The 27,648-nt window shown below is 39.3% G+C and overlaps 2 protein-coding genes across 2 annotated transcripts in view; one reads left to right on the top strand and one right to left on the bottom strand.

The window, feature by feature from the left end:
- Positions 1–13,190, top strand: part of cd63 (CD63 molecule) — a 47,009-nt gene extending 33,819 nt beyond the window's left edge. The window contains exons 3-8 of the mRNA XM_039747354.1: positions 4,515–4,703; positions 4,786–4,860; positions 6,394–6,489; positions 8,076–8,210; positions 8,664–8,747; positions 12,017–13,190. Coding sequence (XP_039603288.1) covers positions 4,515–4,703; positions 4,786–4,860; positions 6,394–6,489; positions 8,076–8,210; positions 8,664–8,747; positions 12,017–12,082 — 645 coding nt within the window. The 3' untranslated portion in view covers positions 12,083–13,190. The remainder of the gene's footprint in view (positions 1–4,514; positions 4,704–4,785; positions 4,861–6,393; positions 6,490–8,075; positions 8,211–8,663; positions 8,748–12,016) is intronic.
- Positions 13,191–13,504: 314 nt separating this feature from the next.
- Positions 13,505–15,178, bottom strand: rdh5 (retinol dehydrogenase 5 (11-cis/9-cis)). Its single transcript, XM_039749656.1, has 4 exons — positions 14,863–15,178; positions 14,263–14,521; positions 13,998–14,161; positions 13,505–13,728 (listed from the first exon to the last, which is right to left on the bottom strand). The coding sequence occupies exons 1-4, from the start codon at positions 15,176–15,178 to the stop codon at positions 13,505–13,507; spliced, it is 963 nt and encodes a 320-aa protein (XP_039605590.1).
- Positions 15,179–27,648: the final 12,470 nt, after the last annotated feature.

Below are 27,648 nucleotides of genomic sequence, written 5' to 3' on the forward strand. Positions count from 1 at the left end.
CACAGGCCATAAGGCGCATACTAATTCAGCATAAGCAGGAGCACTCAATAAAATTGAATAAAAATCAAGTGACAATGAGATACGAATAAGGCAGATTCACCAGTGTTTGTGTGTCAGCTTTTATCCATCCAGATCAGAGAATTTCCAGTTCGATTGTCTCAAAACACCACTTACATTTACAGTTATTCCCAGTTTCAGATAAAAAGTAACTGCATCAGATCCCTAGGGGGCAGTAGTATGTATCGTGATCGTGACTGAGAGAATAAAAATGAACAAAACTAACTTTTACAAGTACTATACATTTACAGTGGCTGTTACAGACGATTGATTATAAGTCAGCAATTCCTACTGCTGCACCACGGAAGCTATTGCATCGTCCTTGAACCTTTTGTGAAAGTGTTTATTTGATCTTTGCACTTCAGGCTTTACACTTTATATAGTTTATGTTTACATTTTGTCATTTATTACTAAAATATTAAAAATGTTTCAGTTTTCAGTAACAAAACTTTAACGTGTACTTTAGTTTGTATTGTTTAATTTATTTTGTTTTTATTGTAATGGTCACACTAATACAAAAACTTCTGATTATTTTCAAATTAATACGTTTCACTGGTTATTTTAATTTGATTATTATTAATTTTTTGGTGAGACATGCGCTGGAGCCCAGAACAGGATGTACAACCACAGGTCGCAGGCATGAAATAAGCGTGACTAATCGAAAAATAAATTGAACGATTAGTCAACTACCAAAATAATCATTAGTTGCAGCCCTACAATGTAGTGACATCAAAAATGGAGAAATGTGCTTGGATTTTCTTTTCCTAGTTAAGATTCTAGCAGCTGCATTCTGCACACATTGCAATTGATTGATGTCTTTTTTTGGGTAGTCCTGAGAGGAGTGCGTTACAGTAATCTAGTCGGCTGAAAACAAAAGCGTGAGCTAAATTCTCAGCATCTTTCCATGATATAAGAGGTCTACTTTTGCTATATTTCTTAAGTGGAAAAAATGCTTTCCTAGTGATCCGATTAATATGTAATTTAAAATTCAGGTTACAGTCAACAATTACCCCTAAATTCTTTACATCTGTCTTGACTTTTAATCCTAATGTATCAAGTTTATTTCTAATAATCTTATTATATCCATTATTGCCAATCACTAAAATTTCAGTAGTTTGAGAAAATTACTACTCATCCATTCAGAAAAATAAATAAGACATTGTTGTCAGTGAATCAACAGAGTCAGGTAAACCATTGTGTACACTAGTATCACATGCAGATTCCACATACTTGGGAATCAAGCTACTAGCTGAGTTCAGGGTCTTTGTGTGTGTGTGTGTGTGTGTTTCGGGATTGTCTATCTGCATAACTGCTGTAGTTTGCTATCAGTCAAAGACAGGCAAACTCATGGCCTATTTACCATGTGGAAGTTTAAGAGCATCTTGCACTATTAATGATCTAAAACAATAAAAATATACAAAAGTGTTTAACAAAATTCTCAGTGCTGGAGCTTTTTTCAGGAATTAGGGACGTCTGTAGCATTCCTGCTGTAGGAACTTGGGCCATTTGTACTGTAGTTCTTGATATGTTTTTTAGTTAGCACCTACCCTAGGATACAGTATGTACTTTTCATTCAACCAGAAATGATCATAGGTGGGACCTCAGATGATGAATTGTGCTGATTAGTTTAACACAAGCCCTGCACCCATTTTACATATCTCTTAGTTTTGACATTTTGAGCATTATTGGTAAAAATGGAGTACCGCTTTTTTCACCGCTTCACTCTTCATAGCCACCTTCCTTGTGTGACGCACATCAAAGCATTAATCTCCTTGTCAACTCACAACTGCTTCAAAACAAAGTGTGGGAGGGTTGCTTGTGAATTCCCGATCTCGAAACACTTTGCACATCACTCTTCATGGCCACCTCCCTCACTTGTGTGCTGCTCCAAGCACTGCATCAAAGCAATACTCTCCCCAGTGAAGCAATAAAATGGCAGTGTCCCTTGTTGACTCGTGAACATGCCTCACTTTGCACAGCATCATTTTTCTTTACATATCACATTTTACATAAAGGTTACAGTTCTTGTATGATGGGAACAGATCACCCAAAAATGGCCAGGGAGCACAAGATGCCCAGGGCCTACATCATACAGAAACTCATTCATTCCTTAAAGCAAAGCTAATGTGGTGGGAAAATGCCTATAAACAAAGTTAACCATATGTATGGCAGTAGACAGCTTTTTGTAAATTTTGCCAAACTTCAGTCTTGGGTGCCAGATAACGGTACAATCTTGGTCCAGGAAGAGGTACTAATTTAATAATTTTTTTTTTTTATTTTTTTTTGTGTAACTTTTTCTGTGCTGTTAACAGTCACGAGTTAAAAAAAAAAAAAAGTTTAGTAAGAAAGATGTGCTGACAATCATTGCCAATCCCAACAAACTGATTAACATTCATCCCTTTACCAACAGATTTATGCCAGCGTCTCTTAATCCTCCTTTAAACCTCCACTTTGAAAGGAAGCTTTATCACACAGTCAAATGTTGCACATTTGCAGAGCCTACAAGTAAATATATGAAACATTTTCTTGCTAATCATCCTGTGGATTTACTGCTTGTTCCCCTTTTGTTTTGAGAATTTGCCAAAACATAAATTGGAAGAAACCATATAATATGAGCTCCCAGCCAGCAGTGGAAGTATCTGAACTATGACCATGCAGTGAATGTTGGTTTGGTCGTTATTGAGTATCAAATTCCCAGAACTGCTTAGTGGCTCATACTAAACCCACTGTTTTGCTGCACCTGTGCATTTACAGTGCAGCACCCAACTCCACGGTGCATTTGGTCCATATTTTATACTATCCATTAATCTTTTTTCATAAATCCACTTATATCCAATTCTCAGTCATTAGGAACCAGATTTTTCACTTATTCGTGATAATTTATATTTGCCTTTCAAAATAACAAATGCATTTTTCAGCATGAGAGAAAAATTCAAATGCTGGGAGAGAATATTTGCAGGGAAAAAATGCAATTTGTGTACTTTTAAACTGGCCAGGATACAAACCCACTCTCGTAGAAAAAATGATTGCTAAGCTCTCTTACAATGTGCAGCAACTATCTGCCTTTCCACTGTTAATCTGAGTTTGTGTTTCTGTTGGTTTTTGACTTATTTTATGCATACATTGTGCATTCCATTCCATTTTGGTCCAGGTTATTTTTAAGGTAATTTCTGAGAGTTTGCATTTAAGTGCCATATTTGAACTTGTGGGCAAAATCTGAGACTTAATATTTATATAACGGTAAATCATTTTCATATCATTACACCAGGGTTGCTACTTTAGCATGATTAAGTGTATTGCTCTATCGTAAAATAACCATAGTGGTTCTTTGTCTAAGCCATAAGATCATAGAATGGTTAGGTGGTAGCGTGTATGCTTGGGCATGAAAAATTAACCTTGCTAATTGTCCTCAGTATTTTCTTTAATAAACCTTTCCCACAAGAGGTTGTTTCACTAGAAAACAATAACCAATAAATGAGAATAAATTGTGACTTTTGATAGCATGTTAGTTAAATAAAGCAAAGTTTTGCTGTTAGTGGCAAGGGGGAGGCTCTTGAACCTGTGAACTCATTTCTTACCTCTGGTTCACAGTTTTACTTAGAAGTATCAAGGTAGATTCAAGTACAGGCAGTCCCCTGGTTAAGTACGAGATAGGGACTGTAGGTTTGTACTTAAGTTGAATTTGTATGTAAGTCAGAACAGGTAAATTATTTTTAATAAATGCTATTGTTGACCGAGTGTAACCAAGTGCTCTGCCAATGAATGATGGAGTTTCACCTCTCTCTGACCTTTTTATTATTTCTTCCTTATTTTCAATGGTGATGTTTTTTCTCTTCTTTACTATATCACCAGCATTTGAATCAGATTTGTGTTTCAGAGACATTCTTGAAGGGTAAAGACAAAAGGTTAAGATGAGCTCTTTTGCACAGCACTGTACATGCTATATCTCAGCAGGAAGGCACCCATTGTCAACACGTCTGATGTACTGGCAAGAGACAACTTTCTGCTATGTGCGTAACAGTACAAGCAGGCTTGCTATTGAGAATGAATGGGGGCGGTGAGGGGCAGTTCATCACCAGCCCACCTCACAGTCACCACCACTACAGTATGCTTCCTGCAGCGTCTGGCCAAAGGCGGGTAGTGAATTGCCCACCACCGCCCCCATTCATCAGGCAGCTATCCGAGGCACACTACAATGCTACACCCCGCGGCCCTGTTCACCCTCAGTGGCCTTCGTTCAGTCACAACCGGGTCACCGTTTGCATCATTACCAGCTGCCCACCGAGAACGAACTGGGCGGGCAGAGAAACCACTGAGAAAATCATAACTGTTATGAAAATAAGATGATATTATTGAAAACACCTGGTGTTTATTCTTACACAAAGAAAGTCTTGTGGCAGTAACCAAGGTTTCAGTCCTTGTGTCCTAATAGTTTTCTCTCTGTTTCTGCCTTCTAGATCTGTGGCCTTATATTGATAATCATAGGCATCGTGGTGCAAGTGCAGCTTAATAAGACACTGGTAATAAGCAATGCAGCATCCTCTGGTGCACCAGTTGTCCTTATTGTGATTGGTGGCGTCATCTTCTTAGTCTCTTTCTTTGGCTGCTGTGGTGCCTGGAAGGAAAACCACTGCATGATCACTATGGTAAGAGATCTGAAAGTTCTTAATATTATACCTGCATCACGTAGGTAATGGAGACGTCATTTATTGATTTTTTTTTTTTTAGTTTGCCATCTTGCTCACACTTGTGTTCATAGTGGAAATTGCAGCGGTCATTGCTGGGTATGTCTTCAAGGATAAGGTGGGTTTGAATTTTTAAGTATTCTACTAAATATTATGGTGTTTTTTGCCTTCTTTTGTATTTTATGCATTATTTTAGATAAACTTAACATTTTAAACCATGTCCTTAATTGGGCATATTGGGTGGGTTTCTGTATTCTTTTACTAGACATAACTATAAACAAAGAATGAATTTAAATCTTAAAATTAAATTAAACATACAGCTATTAAAGAATGAGTAAGGACACAGTGGATTCATAAAGTATTTAGACCTCTTCACTTTCTGTGCACTTTGTGTTTGTACATTTAATTAAAAAAATAAATAAATAGATTTGCCATTTTTGCCCATCAATCTACAAGGTGTCACAATAAAGTGTGTAGAAAGTAAAGGGGTCTGAATATCCATTGAAATTAACAGCCTGTCCTTAGAGCCACTGTGGTTATGGTAATATTTCCAGTCCGTTTATAATTACCTGTATCATTTGCAGTTAGGAGACCCAGGTTCGCTTCCTGGGTCCTCCCTGTGTGGAGTTTGCATGTTCTCCCCATGTCTGCGTGGGTTTCCTCCCACAGTCCAAAGACATGCAGGTTAGGTGCATTGGCGATTCTAAATTGTCCCTAGGGTGTGCGTGTGTGCCCTGCGGTGGGCTGGTGCCCTGCCCAGGATTTGTTTCCTGCCTTGCGCCCTGTGTTGGCTGGGTTTGGCTTCAGCAGACCCCCGTAACCCTGTAGTTAGCGGGTTGGATGATGGATGGATGAATCATTCTTGTTTTAAATTAACAGTCATATTTAAGTTACTAGACTTCATCAGCAGAAATTTAATGGAAAAAGTGTAGAATGCAGTTTTTTTAAGAAATTCATAGCTATAAAGATTTTATATTTTATAACAGGGTTAAAATACTCAACAGTCTGTTTTATTTTCCTTTTTTATGCCTCTTGTTCAAATTTGCTCCTGATTATGTAGAAACAGTGACAATTTTAAAAAAGATCAGAAATTGATGTATAAAAATAGTGAAGTGTTATTCCCTACTTGTGTCCTTATTACCAAGCAACAGCTAAAATCGAGTAGTAAAACACAATTTCACTTTTGGTTTATCACAGTGTATGAAATACACATACTTGTTTGTTGCCTGTAAAAAGTCAAAGCATTTTTTTGCAAGTTTCTGAAATGAAATTTATATGTACAAAAACTAGAAAATAACTTATTAAATAAATAATAAGCAAGTTAAAGTTACTAATTGGCTGGAATATAAATCTGTAGCCACAGCTAGTCCATTCCATAGTATTTAGGATTAGGAATATATGGAAATTGAATGAATGTGATTTTATAATTAAAAATGGTAGTAAATTTGAAAAAGATGTATTTTTATTTATCTGGCATTTTTTGCTCAGTACAAAACTCTTCATTAAATTGTTTCATCCTTCAGAGTACTCTTGGTGTTTTGTTAATTTCCACAGGAATCTTCATGTTTCGTATTTACAGTTACTGTAAAATTGTGTACTGATATATGTAAGGCAGACTTTGTATCACATTGCATGCTCTTCTTTTGGACAGGTGAAGCCTGTGTTAAACATTTCATTTCAAGAAATGATCAGAGAGTACAGCCAAAGTAAAGAAATACAGCAAAATGTTGACTTCCTGCAGAGTTCTGTAAGTTGGGGTTGAATGAGGGTGGTTGCTTTTTACCATTTATGTTGTTTCCATTTTTTTATTGTTTGGTGGGCAGTCTTAATGGCTGCTATGTAATAATGTCACAAGTGATATGCACAAATTGTCACAGTGTGTTTTTTGGGTAGGTCACATTGGCTTGGTGGCCATTTCCTCCCAAAATAAAAGCAGTACTGGTACGGTGGTATTAGTGTCATATCTTCACCTCATATCAAAGTAGCCAAGCCCAATCATGTTTAATTTTTCCCCCCATAATAGCTTTTGATGTTTTGTTACTGCTTCTGCATATTTCATTTTGTTTGGGATTGGGGCACCTTCTGGCTTTGTGCTCCAGTGAGTTTATTTTTTTCTTTTTACATTGGTAATTTTATACCTTTTTGGTTTTAGTTAAAATAGTTAAGTGGCTGTCCTGGCAGCCTGGAGCCAAGGGGGTGAGCAGTTTTAGCTTTAGTTTCAGGCTAGAGTTTGGGGCCGTTACATTTTGTGGATGTCATGAGGCCATTTATTACTGTTTTACACAATGTTTCATTTTGGTTTTATGTAAATTAACAGTTTGGCCTTCATACACTGCTGTGACAAACTGTTCACCCCCCATAAAGGGTGTTTTTTTCCTGCATTGCTTCATACTTTTCTCATTAAAGGCTATTAAAAGTTCACTTAGTATTCAAACATTAGCTTTTGGTTTAACAAATACTTCAGAACCTTTATTTATTTAGACCAAGAGACGGATTTTCATTTTGTTTGTTTTTGAGGAATCCTCTATTAAAGAGCAAAATTTTTGATATCTTTCATGATGTCAAGACTTTCAGTACCTGTCCTGAAATCATGACATTATTACAGGTATACTTGACTTATGTGCAATGCAGTGTTATGTTTTCTCCACATATACTCCACCAATAATGGCGGTAAAACTACACTGTTGACACATCCTTCCATTGAATATTATTGCTTTAGCCTTAAAGATTAATGAGGATGCTTTTTAGAGATCTTAATTCAAACACTTGTCCTTTTATTGATGTACAGTTAATATCTACTGTACTTTGGTACTTCTCCATTTTGATCCCTGGTGCATTTTTATTACTACTCTGTTAAAGACTACTGATGTACAGTAGTCTTTACTTAAAAATGAAATTCTAATTGGGACGAACAGAGGAAAAGATACTAAAGCACAGTTTTTGAATAAATGCAGGTTGTTAAGAAATACTATTGTTTGTTTTTTGGTTTAGTGATTGAGCTTATACACATGTTCTTATTATCTGTAATACACACCAATTTACTGCGGTAAAAACAAATTACAAATGCAAAGGTAAAGGTAAAATGCTTAATTGATCAAATTATTACTGCAATTATTTGTTCATTATCTACACATACTATGCTTGTTGTCAAGTACTGTGTGTGTAAGTTTATGCATGTCTTTTTTTCCCCTCATTAAACTGGGAAATTAATTTGACTTTACATTGTTCATTAAGAGACAATTGTGTGTTTATATAAAGAAAAATGGAGAAAAGCTTCAGATTTTTTATCGAATCGTTCCATTGTTTTACTGTTGTTTTTTTCTGTGTCCACAGTTCCAATGCTGTGGTGGGAATGGCTCCAGTGATTGGCGCAATGCTACATCTTCCAATATTCCAGTCTCCTGCTGCAACACGACAAGTTCCCCTAAAAACTGTAATACTGCAGACCCAGGCCAAATTTACTCCCAGGTTTGTCTGGTCTTTATATGGGGTTTGGGTATTGATCTTTGTTAGCCTGTTGTAAGAAGCATATTTATTAATACATTTACAGGTAATTGTTATTTTTAACACTACTGTGCGTGCTTACATTTTATATCTGCAGCTTGTGCCCCTGAATGTATGTGTGCATAGCCTATTTTTTTTTATTATGCACAAGGTTGAAAGTATTGGTAAAACCTCAGAACAGGGTGGATTTAATATGCTTTCTACATATTTCTCACTCTCTCTTGATTTAAAGATGAACCATCATTGTGTGGTTCTTTGGATGGATCCTATACCTCTGCTGTCATTTGTTTATATATGTTGGAGGTCATGATTATTACTTTGTGTAAGCAGCTTAATTTCTAATGTTTTCTGAATGTCTCCATTGTAACTTTTTACTCTGGCAACACTTTCTAACGACTGTGTTTGCAATTTCTACAGGGATGTGTGGATGCTATGGACAAATGGATACAAAAAAATATCCTCATTGTTATAGGAGTTGCTCTGGGAATCGCCTTCTTCCAGGTAACATTTATAGTGTATTTGATGCAAAATTGTGTATGTTCTTGTGTAACTTTTTTGTGCCAGTATCCCACTTAAAGTAGTTGATTGGGTGGCTGTTGTTTTTAGGTAAATTTGCTAAAGCAAAAGCTGTGGTTCTGAAAATTGTGTTGCAGAAATGCAGTTCCTTTCAGGTTTCTTCCCCTTCCATTTCAACAAGAAGCATGTAACTGTACACTGTGTTTGCATGAGGTGTCTAAAATGACTAACAGTTTTACCTTAGAAATAGTGAATTGCACACTTATTATATAAATTTATAGTTTTCTTTATCCATTTTAATTGCTCTTGCTTACATAGGCTTGACAGAGACCTCTTGATAAGCTACTTTTCTTCATTATGTTTAGGTGTGTCCTGTCAGCTTTGCCAACATATTAATAGTGTTATGAAAGGCGATGAGCCTTGCTTTTTCATGTGTTTTGGTCTGCATTATAATAAAAATCTATGCTGCACATGGTATAACAGTGTTAAATTACATTAGTTCTAACAGGATTTAATATAGCTCCATTTAATATAGCTAAATATAGCTTATATATGTGTGTATGTATGTATGTATGTGTATATACAGTATATGTGTATATATATATGTATGTGTATATACAGTATATGTGTATATATATGTATATATGAATATGTGTATATACTATATATATATATATATACACACATACATACAGTGGTGTGAAAAACTATTTGCCCCCTTCCTGATTTCTTATTCTTTTGCATGTTTGTCACACAAAATGTTTTTGATCATCACACACATTGAACCATTAGTCAAATATAACACAAGTAAACACAAAATGCAGTTTTTAAATGATGGTTTTTATTATTTAGGGAGAAAAAATCCAAACCTACATGGCCCTGTGTGAAAAAGTAATTGCCCCCTTGTTACAAAATAACCTAACTGTGGTGTATCACACCTGAGTTCAATTTCCGTAGCCACCCCCAGGCCTGATTACTGCCACACCTGTTTCAATCAAGAAATCACTTAAATAGGAGCTGCCTGACACAGAGAAGTAGACCAAAAGCACCTCAAAAGCTAGACATCATGCCAAGATCCAAAGAAATTCAGGAACAAATGAGAACAGAAGTAATTGAGATCTATCAGTCTGGTAAAGGTTGTAAAGCTGTTTCTAAAGCTTTGGGACTCCAGCGAACCACAGTGAGAGCCATTATCAACAAATGGCAAAAACATGGAACAGTGGTGAACCTTCCCAGGAGTGGCCGGCCGACCAAAATTACCCCAAGAGCGCAGAGACAACTCATCCGAGAGGTCACAAAACACCCAAGGACAACGTTTAAAGAACTGCAGGCCTCACTTGCCTCAATTAAGGTCAGTGTTCACGACTCCACCATAAGAAAGAGACTGGGCAAAAACGGCCTGCATGGCAGATTTCAAGACGCAAACCACTGTTAAGCAAAAAGAACATTAGGGCTCGTCTCAATTTTGCTAAGAAACATCTCAATGATTGCCAAGACTTTTGGGAAAATACCTTGTGGACTGATGAGACAAAAGTTGAACTTTTTGGAAGGCAAATGTCCTGTTACATCTAGCGTAAAAGGAACACAGCATTTCAGTAAAAGAACAACATACCAACAGTAAAATATGGTGGTGGTAGTGTGATGGTCTGGGGTTGTTTTGCTGCTTCAGGACCTGGAAGGCTTGCTGTGATAGATGGAACCATAAATTCTACTGTCTACCAAAAACTCCTGAAGGAGAATGTCCGGCCATCTGTTCGTCAACTCAAGCTGAAGTGATCTTGGGTGCTGCAACAGGACAATGACCCAAAACACAGCAGCAAATCCACCTCTGAATGGCTGAAGAAAAACAAAATGAAGACTTTGGAGTAGCCTAGTCAAAGTCCTGACCTGAATCCAACTGAGATGCTATGGCATGACCTTAAAAAGGCGGTTCATGCTAGAAAACCCTCAAATAAAGCTGAATTACAACAAATCTGCAAAGATGAGTGGGACAAAATTCCTCCAGAGCGCTGTAAAAGACTCATTGCAAGTTATCGCAAACGCTTGATTGAAGTTATTGCTGCTAAGGGTGACCCAACCAGTTATTAGGTTCAGGGGGCAATTACTTTTTCACACAGGGCCATGTAGGTTTGGATTTTTTTTTCTCCCTAAATAATAATAACCATTTAAAAACTGCATTTTGTCTATGTATGTATGTTCCAGCATCACTTCCAATCGGCTGGAGTAATTTTCATGAAACTTGGTACACATGTTTCTCCTTGGTCGACTAAAATACTGTAGGGTGAAATCAACCCTAACCCATCCCCTTCTGGGTAATGTGTTCTTGCAGTCTTGTATGCTTGTTAACATCCAGCTGACACTCGAAACGGCCACCAGAGGGTGAACTAGAGGTGACTGCAGGCATTCTTTGTTTGAGCACCACTGCGCCCCTGTTGCTTTTGAAAAAAAATGGAGTTCTATGCGTGCAAGTGTGTGTGTCTGTCTGGCCCGGAAATGAGACGTAGAGTCGGTTGAGGGCTCCAGCTCCGAGGATACGCAAGCGAGGCCAGCACACCAACAAAAAGAAACTTCCTGAGAAAGAAGAAAGACAGCCGCTGAGCTGCTAATGCACAAACGATGCAAATAACACAGTGCATGAATGAATGTAGTAAATGATGTTGCTTTAGAGAATAATAAGCGTACATTGTTTTCTGTAAAAGCTAAAAACTTTCATTGTCACGCAGTAAAAATAAAGAAAATGTTGGACTGGTGTCACCCATTACACATTCCGATGCCACTTTATATGCATCTGTCCAACTTTTTCAAGCCAATCTGTTCAGTTCCAGAATCTGGATGTCCATGAAATATTAGTCATAGGGAAAGACCAATCCATCACAGGGCATTCTAAAGCACATGCCTAGACTTACAGAATTCAGAGTTGTTGCTTAATTGACAGTTGCATGAATAACACACTTTTTCAAATTTTGTTGAAAACAAGGTTATGTAACGGAAAAACTTTACAGATAAAATCTGGCAGGAGACAAGAATGTGGGCATTTTAGGCAGGAAGCTTCATACTATTTCACTAAGGCAAAGCATTCACTGAATAACTCAGAAGTGGGATTAGAAAGGGGCAGTAGTGTTAATTTGCGTATATATGAGTTTAGAATTGTAGTTTAAATCTTACAATGTTGATATTTTATTGCTGGCCTTAATGAGAGTGCAAATTAAACATCACAGAGTAACCTGTCATTATTTTCTTCTTTTTCTCAATAGCTCCTTGGCATTATCTTTGCCTGTATGCTAATGAAGGCCATACGCAGTGGATATGAAGTCATGTGACATAATGGACAGCTCTGACTTTGGCGAGAGGAGAGAAATGAAAGACTTAAGTTTTAACACTTCTTTTCCCAGTGATGGCTATGATGACTTCTTTTTTGTCTTTTTGTTGTAGGTGTTCATTAGTTGTTTCTCTTCTAAAGAGTTTCACATTATGAGAATGTAAAAAAGCAGCTGCTTTCACAAATCTCAGTGTGTGCATGTGCAAGCAAGGAGGAGAGATCTCAAGTTGGTGTGATTCCTAAATTTTGCTTTCATCATTCTAAACCAGTCTTTTTCAGTTGCTTTGAGAAATACCGTTTGGGCTCATGTGTAAATAATATCTGAAGATATGTCCATGCTTGGGTCACCGTAGGGTTGTTCAGAAATCTCATTGTCCTGTTTGCCTATGTGTCGTTTCCTCCCCCCGAACATGTCTTCCAGACCTTTCCCTAAAATAGCAAAAGTGCCCACTCGCTAGAACTTAAGTGGAACGTATCTGAGTAAGACTGCTGTATAATGAATTGCCGTTGATTAAGATAATGTCATTTTCTTCTGCACACCAATGCTGAGATGTGTGAAATTTGCTTTCTTTTTATCTACTATAAAATGTTTTCCCTGAGGGTTTGCTGTAATTTCAATCTTGTGCCTTTTACACCAGCAAAATATTTACATTTCTTGGATATGAGTGAGATGAGCATCTCTCTTACTTTTTTTTTTTAGGATTGCCTCTCGGGTTATGACCATACATGGTCTTATCTTACAAGGGAACATTTGTTCTGTCTGCTTATTGTAGCACAGATTTCCTAAACCCTGCTAACTTCCCATTGCCTGCTGGGCCCAGATTTGGTTGTAGGAGGGCTGAATTTATCCCTCCCTTTTTTTAAATTTACTTTGAATGAGACGTTCTACAACAAAGAAGAGGATAGGATGCCTTTGCCCCTTAGAGTGCCTATTAGTGAAACTTTCCTTTGGGGAGAAAGGGATGTGGGTTCTTCATTCACACTTTATACTATATAAAAAGTTGAGGTTCTCTTGTTCTTTAGTTTTTTTATTATTATGAAGGACCAAGTAAGTGCCGTTGCATCTTTTTCTTATGCTCTGAACTGCAATAAATAATGTTTGTATCCTTTGTGTGTGGCTTACTTTTTGTCTGAAGCAAAGGATCATTACCCAGCACAACCAGATTCAGAGACATTTAAGCTGACATACACACACAATGGCTTTTATTGTATCCTTGACTTATGGCAACTTTTGAAATCTCTGAGGAAGTCTGCTCTGGCACATTCGGGCTTGATGGACCTTCAGTGGTACAACCCAATGCAAAATTGTGCTTGAACTGGTAATGAATGTGGTTCTACTTCATGTGTATTGTCCCACTCTGCTTATAAACTTGCAGGCAGTTAATGTGGCATTGAAGGGTACTTATGGAATCAGGCGTCTTGGCTAAGAGCAGCTCTGTGCTGGCCGAGGAAGGACGGCACTTAACATGCTGTCCACAATAAAGGCAGGAGCGTAGGAGAAGGGAATCCAGGCAAACTTGGCGTCCCAGCCAGCGCTGTACCGGGTCCGTGGGTATTTGGCTGACAGTGCGTGTATCATGCAGTTGGTGACTTTTGACAGGTCTGGATCACAGAACGTATTCATGATGAATCTCTGCAGCTTAATGTCTGTTTAAAAGAAAATGGAAAAAAGTCAGTCTATGTGCAATTTAATCATCTCTACTATCCTGCTGAACCTTAAGAGGACAGGCCAGTGCATCATAATGGGTTTTTGCATTTAAACTTAAAAGAAATGGGTTTAACTGACATAAATGGGGGCAGTTGCTGTGACCATTAAGGTCACTGTTGTGGCCTCCCACTAGTAGAGCTTTACGACAGCAGGCTAACTGCCTAGTGGATGTTGCCTCTAAGTCTCAAGTACCTTTTGAAGTACTTACACTTCTCAAAGTATTTTTCACCATAACTGTCACGAATCTCTGGGTCCAGCTGGTTCCAGAGGCGATGCAGCTCCTTCTCGATGGGTTCCAGGCTCGTCACTGCTGTCTTGAAAAATCCGGGTTCAATAATGCTCACTTTAATACCAAAGTAATGGATGTCCCTCCTAACAAGATGGAGGAGTTAAGGTTAGTGAGTATAATATGGCGACTATTTCTCATTTTGATTGTGAAGGTAAAAAATCGAGTTATACTATTCCATTTGTACCTTAGACAGTCAGAGAAGGACTCTACTCCAAATTTGGAGATGCAGTATCCACCACCATTGGCTGCCAGTCTCCCCAGGACAGAGGCTACGTTAACAATACGACCTCTTGCCTTTTTGATCAGTGGTAAGAATGCTAAGGTTGTCTCTATGACCCCCATCATGTTGACACGCAGAGTGCTATGGAAGTCTTCTGTACGCATCCATTCCGTGGGGCCCATGGGAACCGAGCGGCCAGCATTGTTTACAAGGCCCCAGAGTCCTGTATTCAAGAACAGTTGGTACACTGTCACATGTGGCACAGCAGATGGTTTAGCAGATCAGTTTCTCTCAGTGTAATATGGTCCTTATGGACTTAATTATAAGTAGGAACAAGAACACCTTATTAATGATGTTTAGGGATTTTTAACTTTCACTTATCCAAGTGAAGTGCTGTTTTCAGATTTTTTAGCCATAAAGCTGAACTCCTGACCAAATCACAGTAGAGGAAAATGTACCGTGCCATTTGATCCAAGACTAAAACATAACCTTTGCAGAAGCACACTTAGTACTGAAAATTAATGTTGATGTGATTTTAAAAAAATCCCTTGTCTAGATACTCACCTTTACCTCCTGTCTCTTTTTGCACCCACTGCACGGCCATCTTCACGCTAGCGGCATCTGTCACATCCACCAGGATTGTTTTCAAGTTGGGCCCTGTGCCCCTCTGCAAGTCGTCTGCTCCTTTTTGTGTGAGGCAACCAGCCAACACCTGAAATCCACGGCGCTCCAGCTTCTTGCATAGCAGGTTGCCGAATCCGGAGTCACAGCCAGTCACAAACACATATTTATTTGAGACCTTGTCAATCACCAGACTGTCCCTCCAGAGCCAGACTGCAACCCACAGAACAGCCAGGGCCAGGACCGCATAGAGCCACATAGGAGCAACACAACCTGAAAAGCACAGTGAAACATTATGGTTAATTAATTTACTGAGGTAGTGTGATGTGCTGCCATTTAAACTCTGGGCCAGTGGTGGGATTAGAATTGCAGTTAATGTGGCTTTCTGCTTGGTATTCATGAGGGAAGTGGCTAAGAAAATGTATCTATTCTCTGAGCCGGCTTGAACCAAACTCGGAAGCCTCCACTATCACCCCTGGACACAAGGCAAGAAATAGGGTGACAGTGTAGCACAGTTTAATCTTCATGCTGGGCCAGTTTTGCACCACCAGTTAATCCTGTATGCACATCATTGAGCTTTGGAAGAAATAATTAGGCAGCCACAGGAAGAATACGCTAACAACGCTGTACTTTATTGTCTTTATAGCTCTTAGACCTCATGCTGGAAGAAATACAATGTAGGGAACATGATATCCATAGCTTCAAAGCTGACCAAAGATGATTTCTTGGAATCAAATTGACCTGATTTTCAGGTAGTATGGAAGATGTTTACCAGAATGTGCAAGTTTTATCAAGCATCCTCAAAGCAGAAAATCTGTCTTGATTGGAGTGACACAAATTTGGGCCTACTTTTAAGATTAGGGCTAAAAACACTTTTAAGTTTCTAATTTATGAAACTACTTCTAACTTTCCTGGGATTTAGCAGAGCTCCTGAGCTGTGCCAACTAGAAGCTGCCAGAAGGTGGCGTTCAGGTCAGGCAGAGATTGACACACACATTTTTGAAAAGGAGGATCACTTTGAGAATGCTGGACAACAGTGAAATCGTAAAAAGATACAAATTGGACAGAGATGTAATAATAATATTTGTAACATCATGTGATAGCTCCAAGCCATGTGCTGTCAAATGAAATGAAAGCGTTGGTAATGTTGCCCTTTTTTTTTTTTTTTTGGGGTCACAGGAAGGTTTATAGTGATAGTGATGATTTGGGTATGTCAAAACCAACAGTTTCTTGAACTTTGTACCAAACTTTGATCACCCTTTACAATGCATGAGATGCAGATTTATACATTTCCCCCATCACGCTACTTTCGGTTTTGTTAACAGCAAGCTGCATTCGTGTAAATCACTAGTTTTTGTAGAGTTTTGTTGTGATTGATGGCACACACACACACACACGTAAAGGTCATTGACCCAAGTTGGATGAGCACACGTGTGAATCACAAGCAGTATCACAGTATTGACACACAGGTTGTAATGGATGTAGACTATTATTCTTAATGCAATAACCAAACCGTCTGGTTCAACACATGACTCTAGAGCAGTGGTTCTCCAAATTTTTGGCCTTGGGACCTGCTTTTATCTATTTTTGTTCAGTGATGACCCTTTATTAACAGTGATTTTAATATGAAAATACCACATTTTCCCCTGAATGGCCCATATTAACAAGCAGTGGTAAATACATATTTAAATACAGTGTACATAATAGATGAAATATACACAGTATTTAAGAATACTAGGGGGCTGTGCCCCCTGCTTGCTTCGCTTGCCAACCCCCGGGCTACATGCTAGCCTCTTTGCGGTTTTGCCTCTCGCGTATAACTTAAAACAGATTTTTATTTGCATGGGAATTGCTACATAGGCATCAATGCAACATATAACTGCCTGTGATTGAATTTTGTTTCTTTCTCTCTATTAAATAAAACAACCTTTTCGAATGTTTGGCTCTGAGATTTGTTAATTGTCTTTGCAAAAGCTATTTTAACAGGAAGCTGTTAACGTTTAAATACAAAAGGCATATCAAGATCTCCTTTGTTGTCTGTTATCCGCGGAAGATGTACAACATTACCTTTCTTGGATACCTCCTTCTTTCTACAGTAATTCATGCGGTGGAAGTATGTCGGGATAACGTAAGTTGATGTTTTCATCTTTCACACCATCACCACCAACTGTTTGAGCTAAGTCTATTGATACGCATTTAACCAATTTGCCATGTAACCGATCATTTTTGGCATTTAATTAATTTGACTTCATCGTTTCTCGCTACTAGGATTGCCCGTGTACTCATTTTTTCTGTTGATAACCCTTCGTGATGAAATTCTTCAATAAGATTTGGACATGATACATCTTCTTTAATTGGGAACTTAAAGTGAGGAAAACATTAACATTTATAAGAGCTGAGAGAGCAGGAACTGTGTCTGACAAAAGCATCCCCAACGAGTGAGAGGACTGTGGTGGTGTTTTGAAAATGTTAGAGAGGAGGGCTTGAGTTGAAAAAAATCTGACGGAGACGGGACTTGAAAAAAGCTTTTCCAAAAAGTTTCATCTCGTCAAAGGATTTTTTTTATATAATAGAGAGATTGTTAATAATTAACATGTGTGGACAGGGTGCCGCAGCGCTAGTAAGTTCACGTATTGTTCCTGCCTCGCGCTGTATATTTGCTGAGGCTGGCACGACACTAGAAGGACAGACGGATAAAATAATTAAACACGTATTATGAAGATATTTCAATGTTTCTTAAACGTTTTGAAGAATCGTCGTCGTAAGCTTACAGATGGCTTAACGTCTATTACAGAGCTGATTGCGTGGCGATTGGGTATTTGGGGAAAGAAAAGTAAGGACAGGAATTGGAGGTTAGTGCGTTTGAAAGAGACAGTACTGCTACAATAAATGATTTCATCGAATGTCGCAGCAGCATCTTGTGTTAGACATGAACAATCACTGCGCCATTGTGTTCCCATGTTTAATAAGATGCTTTCATTTCAATCATCATGAAAACGATATCACTTATACATCTCAGTATTTTAATTATTCAGAGATCTGTAATAGCACAAATGTAATGGATTCTGTGTCCTGTCGGAGAAAGAGAAAGAACGGAAGCACGTAGTGATTCACACACACAGAGCACATAGAAGATCAAATACAAAACAAAGCATTTAACGTGCTACTTTAGTTACGATGGGATTTGAGAAACTAGTAAATTAAACGATTTTAAGATGAAGTTTATGATGTTCTACTTTAATGACAAAATAAACTACGTGATTAAACTGGAAATGTCGAGACTGAAGTTGACATTTTGTGCTTTTTTCCCCACTGTGTGCCTATTTTTTTTTTTTGTCTGTACCCTAATAAGCTCAGACGGTGGGCTACAACTCGCCTTTTCACGGCGACTTTGATATGTGACTTCTTTTTTATTTCCGGCACTGTGTGATTTTGTGAACGTGAGCTTTCAAGTTTCTCCAACACGCTATGTCACTCGATCAACTTCCTTTTGTTGATTATACCACGGTTTATTTGAACAAATCGTATGTTTTTCCTTTGCATCCACTTGGTATTCGCTGAAATTCTTATATTTTCCCCCGTGCTTTTCCCATTGTCTTTTCACAGAAGGCTGCGCTTAAGGGCGATTTATATTGATTTGCATATTCAAAGAGGCGTAATTCAGGGAGGAGAGGAGGCAGGACAGAAGGCGCGTGCACGAGCGTTAGTTTTCACGCTGACCGGGATTTATGGAGCGGAAGAAGTTGGAGTACACACAGATTCCTGCATCTGGATTTTTCTGTGCATAAGCACATTTCGGCTTTTGTGCTTACGTCATGTTATAGTGCGAGTTCTGGCGTTATGCATGAGGCCCCTGGAGGGCCATAGCGGCTGCAGGTTTCATTCTAACCCTTTTCTTAATTAGTGACCTGTTTTTGCTGTTAATTAACTTCTTTTGAATTCATTTTATTTGACTTGCTTTTGAAGACTCAACCCCCTTAATTGTTTCTTTTTCCTTAATTAGCTGCCAAACAATAATAACATACAAAATGAGCCAAAACAACTGGTATCCATCATATAATTCTGAAAATAAAGAACAAGGAAGGTCAATCTGCCCAGGTCCACAAAACATTTTACCAGTGCTCTTAGAAAAGAGAAAATCAACAATTTCTATGTGTAATGTATTCCATTGCATGTTGAGAGCAGCAACAAGCCATGGAATTAAAGAACGCTTTTAATTAACAACAAGAATCCGAGCCTAATTAAGAAACTGCTTGGAGTGAAAGTGGCTGGAATTTGAGGCCCTGACTTAGTTGGTCTTCTGTTGCCTCACTCACTTCACACTTCATTTCTCTTTGGGTGCCGTTTAAGGAAAGAAATGAAGCAATTCAGGGGAACAAATCTTTAAAAACACAAGTCATCCATCCATCCATCCATTTTCTAACCCGCTGAATCCGAATAGGGTCACGGGGGTCTGCTGGAGCCAATCCCAGCCAACACAGGGCACAAGGCAGGAACCAATCCTGGGCAGGGTGCCAACCCACCGCAGGACACACACAAACACACCCACACACCAAGCACACACTAGGGCCAATGTAGAATCGCCAATCCACCTAACCTGCATGTCTTTGGATTGTGGGAGGAAACCGGAGTCAATTAAAATTAATTCAAAAGAAGTTAATTAGCAACAAAAGCCAGTCACTAATTAAGAAAAGGGTTAGAATGAAAACCTTCAGCCACTGCGGCCCTCCAGGGCCGGAGTTTGAGACCCCTGCTGTAGAGTGCCTCTTTCTCTTGCACGATTTGGTTCAGAAGCTAATCAGCACGTCGTCATCTCATAACAGGCTTAAGTTTCGAGGCTGATGTTTTTCCATCCAGCCATTTTAGCTCTCAAGAAACTGTGACACACTGTCACACACCCATCATTGAGATATCAATGTTTTCAGTATTGAGGACCCAAAAATGTCGAGATCCGTTGAAAACCACAGATTGAATATTTTGACAAATCTAAAGCTTTCATTCCTCCCCCATAGAAGGTAGGTTATGGTGAACATGGGGGACACCAGGCAAAAATGTAAGCAATAGGCTGTATGCACACTCTCTTCCTGATTCCATGTCAGCCAGCTGTTGCACTTCTGGTGCTGATACACTTGCGGTAAACGACGTAATTATTCAAACATTGTGCCGAACATTAGGAGCTAAAAAGGAGAAGGGCTTCAAACTGTATGTTTCAAGCTCCATCCACTATTATGAAGTTAAGATCTGGATGTATTAAAAACTTGTATCTACTACGAACTTACATGGGACAAAAAGGTGATTACGTTAGGCTTCGTACTTTTTTTTTTTTTTCAATAATTATTTGTCATTAAACTTTATTCAGGGACAGGTGAATATGTACATAAGCTAAATACATAAGAGCATGAGTCTTCTGCACAACATACCTTGTAAAAAACAAATGTCTTTGTCTGAGCCAGCAAAACAGTTAATGCCAAATCACTGCGTCTTTGTTAGGGTCTCAGTTTGTTTCCTCCGCTGGAGGATCTCCTCTCTGAGAGACATGCTTTCATCAAGCGCTAGGTCAACAAGCACCGGATCCAGAGCCAAAGCATAATTGCAGTCCTCAAAGATTTTATCATCCTTCTCCTCGCCCGGTGTGTCATCCTTCGTCGGTTACTTTCTCTTCTCCCAAAGCCCTGGTCTTGAAAGTGGAATGGAGAAATTGTTCCTCTCAAACAATACAAGAACCGCTCCCTTCTTCAACAGTTGGCGCCCTCGTCTCAGACCCTGACTTGCGGAAATCCCCTTTTTTTAAAAGCTACGAACTCGGGTTACGGGGATGAACCATAAAGCTCTCTGTCCAGATAGCAACAATCCATTTTAGATCGGGTTTCCACTTCGTAGGGAAATGTATAAAAACTAAGGAAGCTGACCATAATGGTACACAACAATATTCAGCTGTAGAGCTATTTGTACTCTGAAACTCAAACTTCTTTTTCTCTGAAATTCATGCCACTTAACAAAAATCGCAACTGCATTATGGACAACGGAAATGACTGAGCTGGCTGAGATTTCACCAGGAATAAGTCAGCACTGCCCTGTGTGTGTATTGCCTATTGTATCTCAACTGTTGTAAGTCCCCTTGTTTAAAGGCATTATAAAATAATAAGTACAGTGGTGCCTTAGTTTGCGAGCATAATTCGTTCTGGAAACGTGCTTGGAATCCAAAGCACTCGCATATCAAAGTGAGTTTCCCCATAAGAAATAATGGGAACTCAGCTGATTCGTTTCACAACCAAAAAATATTCATATACAAATGATTAATACAAAATATAAAGTAAAAATACATAAAACCAATTAACCTGCACTATACCTTTGAAAAGAATCGTGGCTGGTGGGAGAGAGAGGAGAGGAAGAGGAGGGTATAATTGTGAAGGACAACTTTCACTCTAATTAACGGGATTACTGCTGTCTGTCGGCTCACTGGAATCTTTTTCTTTTTTTGAGACTTTAACAAGGAAAAACCTATCCAATGACAGTTGCTTTTGCCTCCTTTTGAGGATTTCGCAGAAATGTGACATTGCATTGTTGTTAAACAGATTCATTCATCGCTCTCACACAAAATAAAATAATGCCTTACGCACACACACACACACACACACACACACACGTGGTCACAATGCTATAGTATATGCTCTGTCAGGGGGTGGTGGGGGGTACTAAACCTACCTCTGTTATCTTTACAGGCTAAAAATGGGAGAACCTGCCTGATGCAAACATAGACATACATACAGTAGCTAGACGCCGCATTCACTGTGTTGCCCAGTCGACACAATATGTCAGCGCATCCGCCATTTTGCGAGTGGCAAAAGTGCCATTTAAACTAATACAGATAGACGTGGAAACCGGGTTTTCTGATGAAAAAACAATAACGTTTAAAACAGTATCGTTTACATACAACAGATTTTGGCGAATCGTTTAAATGTAATTATTTATACCCATTTATACACTAATAATGGCTATTAAATAATATAAAATAATTATTATTATTTCATAGTTCCTCCCATATAAGTAACATTTCTCGGACTGCCTTCTTCCATCTCTGAAATATTTCTAGACTTCGTCCTGTTCTTATTCAACACAGTACTGAAGTATTGGTTAATGCCCAAGTCACCTCACATATACTGTAGATTACTGTAATGCTATTCTATCTGGCATCCCACAAAGACGTATCCATTGTTTACAACTTCTTCAAAATTCTGCTGCCAGGATAACAACCTACTGTTCTAAATCCACTGAACATATTACACCGATTCTCTCTCAACTTCACTGGCTCCCTGTTCACTACTGAATGCAATACAAAATACCGCTCTTAACATTTAAAGCTCTCCACAGTCTTGCTCCCCCTTACCTCACTGATCTCCTACAAACTTACACTCCCTCTCGCTCACTCAGATCCTGTAATTTGAAAGTATTCAGTCTGGCATTATGGTGCAGCCTTAATTTGTGGAAGACAGACACAACTAAAGACATGAGCATGAAATGATGGCTGTTAATTTCAAACTGTGTTTCCTCGATGTGCTCCTTGAGAAAAAACACATCATCTGAACCAATCTCAGCCCAAACAAACTGATTGATCAAAGATACACTGACAGCTTGCCCTAATGTCGACTGTCAGATAACACACTCAGCTACTTTGACCACCTTGACTGTACCCTTAAAAAGAATCATCAAACCCCATTTGTTTTTTAATGTGAGCAAGTGGTAGCTTTGATCATATGATACCGGAGCAGCATCTGTTACCAAACTAGCACGGCACACATCACAGGACATCTTTCTCAAAATCCTGTCTAAGGGCTACCTCCCACTGCTTCCTGGGGTGGATTTTTTTGGGAAACCAAGTTTGAGAAATGTTAACAGCTAACAACAATCTACATAGTGACTAAATACGTTTAGCCAAAACGTTGTTTGGAGGCTCACTTGAGCACATAAATGCATAGCTTTGCTATATTAGCCTGGCGTAGCTAAAGTTTAAATTATAAAACGGGATTTTCTAATGGCCAAATATAACCAAAACAATTGTTCAGCCTTACCTATGAAATGTAATCCCCCGGGATCTGATTTGGAGCGTACAGCGGTTTGTACAATCCCAAGCAGCACATGCGTGAGGCATTTTTATCCATTACTTCACTCCACAGCAGTGCCACTCGCAATATGGCGACGACGTTGACGTACGATGCTGCTGGTCATGTGGCGTCTAGTACTTCTATGTCTATGGATGCAACAACACCTTCAGTTAGTGCCACTAGACTGAAGTCACTTGCAGTTCCGGCCAGATAACCTCACATCCACCTTTTGGTTTATAAAGCCGCCATCTCACTCCACTAATCAGTTCGGTGGAGAACTCAAAATAGTACACATGAGTGTTCCATCGAAACCCTTTTGCAGCCAGAGACAATATATGGGTGGCTGCCCCAAACCTTTTTACGTGTGTCAAGGCTATTCATTTTAGAGCTCGTACGGATGTTGACTTTAGGGTGAGGCATGCCGACTGAGAACGAGCATGGGAGACGATTACCCATAATCCCGCAGCAAGAGAGCGAGAGAACCACCATCGGCTCATTTGTGATTACACGGCACATGGCAGACAAAACGTATACTTACTACTTGTATTGCAAGACCTTGCTCGTTTATCATGTTAAAACTTATTAAAAATTTTTGCTTGTCTTAAAAAACACTCGCAGACCAAGTTACTCAAGATGCAAAGTTTTAGTGTAATAGTATTGTGATGTTGTAAGTCACAATAAAGAAAGGCATTAGGCCAGTATTTATTTCTAAGATTGACAAGAATATTTTCCTGGAGGCCCAGTGCCAGACAGGTTCAGGTGTATAATTCACAGGGAACAAGATTAAGAGAGTTAATCAGGGTGGGCTATAAAAATGTGCAGAAGAAAATGCAAACAAAATTTAAACACCTATACTGTACAGTGAGTCTGCCTGAGCAGCCGACAGGATTATAGGCGGAAAAAGAGCCAGATAAGGGGTCCGTGAGCTATGAAGCAGCAGCAACATGCATAGAAATTGTGAATTGTGACACTAAATAAAGAAATAGAATAAAGCAGGAGATCGAATTTAGCAATGATTTGAGAAACAGCTTGATCTGAAAATCAGGAAACCACCTTGGTCCTCCACAACACTGCAAATCATTGCTTTTTCTTATTTGTTTTACTTTTGAGGTTTTGGGATGGTGAGATGTTTCCTATATTAACACCATCAGCTTCTCCCAGCAGGTTCTGCCAGTCCGCCTCTAGCATGAGGAAGTGTGAACAAAATGTCAGCCTTATTCCTCTTCTCACCTCAGTGGCTTGGCAACCACATTGATTCTGCATTTTCACCTGCAGTGTTCAGTCGATATGTGTCATTCTGTCCACCTCAGTGCACTTCAGACACACTTAATTGCTTTGACTTTATGAGTCCAGACCAATGTGCACATTTTACTGTTGTAGGTCAGCTGCTTTCTATTTAAAGACCTTTCATCTTAAAAGTGTTTATGCTCTCCACTCCACTCATACCACCACTCCCACTGGCTCCATTATTTCCACTGGCACTCCATGAAGATTAGCTGGGGCGGGAGGTGAGGTGAGCCCGTGTTCACCCTGGCACGATCTCACAAGATGATTGTCTTCAGTACAGAGGCAAGGGAAATAAACTAGAAGTGGGGCAAAATATTATAAAAGACAAAAAAGAGTTGAATTAGTGTAAGCCGCCCTAATTCAGGGTGTTCATGAGAAATGAAGGGCTTTACTTCATGAGGTAGAAGTACATAATGAACAAGAACAGTTACATCACATATTTAAAATATTAAAATGTGTGCTTCAGTTTAAATGTTTAAGGTCTAAATATTCTCAGTGCCATTCTTTACCTTTTGATAAAGTTAAAGATGCTAAGATTTGCATTGGGTGTGACGAGGATGGACAGGATTACAAATGAGGACATTAGAGGGTTGGATGGTTGGCAGACAAAGTCAGAGAGGCAAGATTACATTGGCTTGGACATGTGCAGAGGAGTGATGCTGGGTATATGGAGAGAAGGATGCTAAGGATAGAGCGGCCAGGAAAGAGGAAAAACAGGGAGGCCTAAGAGAAGGTTTATGGATGTGGTCAGAGAGGACATGCAGGTAATGGTGTAACAGAACAAGATGCAGAGGACAGGAAGATATGGACGAAGATGATCCGCTGTGGTGACCCCTAACGAGGGAGGAGAAGAAAAAGAAGAAGAAGATCCATAGAGGGCACACTCCCTAGGAAAGAATGAAAAGGGAACAAAATTGGTAATCATCGGCCTTGAAATAGTCTGAAACAATAACCACATGCTTATGTTTGAAATGTGCCATTTTCAGGGTAACATATTTACACAGTAAATTTGCCAGCATTAAATAAATTCCTTAAGTGTTAAACACTGCCTCAGATAACACTTGGTCCTGCACCACAGACTGTTAAAAGTTTTTTTTATTTGTATAGTGTTCAATTGTCTATTGTTATTTTTACTCCACGTTGCGTTAGACTCTTAACGCTACACTAGACCAACTGGTATAAAAGAATAAAACTAATGGTATCCAACTTCGTGAATATTAAGTAAAAATTACTCTGACACTCCTAGAACTCCCTGATGTGTCCATCCATCCATCCTCTTCCGCTTATCCGAGGTCGGGTCGTGGGGGCAGCAGCTTAAGCAGAGCAGCCCAGACTTCCCTCTCCCCTGCCACTTCTTCCAGCTCTTCCGGGAGAATCCCAATGCGTTCCCAGGCCAGCCAGGAGACATAGTCCTTCCAGCATGTCCCGGGTCTTCCCCGGGGCCTCCTCCCGGTTAGATGTGCCCGGAACACCTCACCAGGGAGGCGTCCAGGAGGCATCCTGATCAGATGCCCGTGCCACCTCATCTGACTCCTCTCGATGCGGAGGAGTAACGGCTCTGCTCTGAGCCTCTCCAGGATGACTGAGCGTCTCACCCTGTCTTTAAGGGAAAGCCCAGACACCCTGCGCAGGAAACTCATTTCCCTGATGTGTACACAGTGCAAATGTACTCTGAGATTCAAGTCTCCTCGCACTCTCTGCGGTATTATTCATTACGCTACAATGGCTCTGACGTTAATCTGCATCCGGCCCTGCATGCAGGTCCTCCAATTTACAGGGAAAACTTGGGGATTGGCGCCAAAATCGGCACTCTAGACACCGTAAAAAAAAGTCCCGCTGTTCGAGTGTGGTGCTGAGGTGTCACCAGCGGCACTCGGGTCCCAATCCGGGTACTGCGTCATGTGGTGGGTGTGGCAACGCGCAGTAATCAGCGCAGGCTCCTAACCTAATGTACAGTCAAACGTAAAGCTTACCCATTCTGTGATGTGTCAGGTACTTAAGGGATACAGTACTACACTACACAGTTAAATTGACAGTTTCTTTATTCTTTATTGTTACGCATTACCCAGCTGCTTATTCACACATAATTCATATACGTTATCGAGTGATACACATTTCTCAGCTGGGTTTTAACTTTACATAAAGTACTGTGGGGGCTTGTGATACAATCAGTCATGACAAGCACAGATTACTCACTTTAATATTTCCAACGATATGCAATGCCTCGAAAGTCGCACAGACTATGTGAAAGAAATGGCGGCCGCCGCTCAAAGCTCGTTATACGTAAATAGGTGAAGTTTAACATTGAACTTGACCCCAACAATTGAACTCCAGCATTTAAACATCAGCACTGAGAGACATTTTACTCTTTCGGATGTTGATTTTCCACAGTCAGTGTTAAAAAAAAAAATTACCACTGTGATTTTAACGTTTATTGTAAAGAGGGCTAGGGTCACCATTAAAGAATCACATATCATATCAACGTGTCCATAATCGGTAATCTCAAAGTACCATAAAACAATACTCCATGTGCCTATATTACCGAGCCACTTTTGTTTTTTTGTTGAAGTTTTGTGAAAAGGAGTAACTTTGATCCCCTCGGATCCCATTAAAGGGTAAACCCCTGAGGTCGGTTGGTTTGGAATGAGCGACTTTAAGTCCTGATCGTTTTTACTGAAGACTCTTATTGGTTTACTGTTACAATAAGTGTGTGATTACCTCCACAACACAGGGTCTAAAAATGGCCCTAAAAATAAGGGTTGTTTTCAGGGTCTGGATGGTTCAAAAATAATCTCCAAAAAGCTTGACGTCTTGCATGACATTAAGACGAGTCGAACGGTACATCGTATGTGAAGAGTTTCTCGTACAGGTGAGTAAGGAGGCACCAGATCAAAAAAAAAAAGTGATTTCAAGTAACTCTAATGAACCCAATATTCACAGACAAGATTACAGTAAGAAAATGAAATCTATGTAGTTAGCCAATAAAAGGTGGCATTTTGCTTAACTTCTCATTGCATCCATAGTGGCTAACACGGTACAACAACCTGCTACTACACACAAACAAGATTTAAAAAATATAAATATTATTACAATGAGTGGATGGATGGATGAGAACTACTTGTCTTTAAATACAGATAAAACAGAGATGTTAGTTGTTGGAGGAAATGACGCTGATCACAGCAATATTTTGTCATCATTTAACTCAGTTGGAATCACCATTAATTTCACTGAATCAGCCCGTAATCTAGGAGTTATCTTTGACTCTGGCATGTCATTTAAAGCGCATATTACAAAGTTGTCAAAATTTTTGTTTCTTCCATCTTAAAAATGTTGGGAAATT

The sequence above is a fragment of the Polypterus senegalus genome, chromosome 3, assembly GCF_016835505.1.
Source record: "Polypterus senegalus isolate Bchr_013 chromosome 3, ASM1683550v1, whole genome shotgun sequence".
In the NCBI taxonomy this organism is placed as follows: domain Eukaryota; kingdom Metazoa; phylum Chordata; class Cladistia; order Polypteriformes; family Polypteridae; genus Polypterus; species Polypterus senegalus.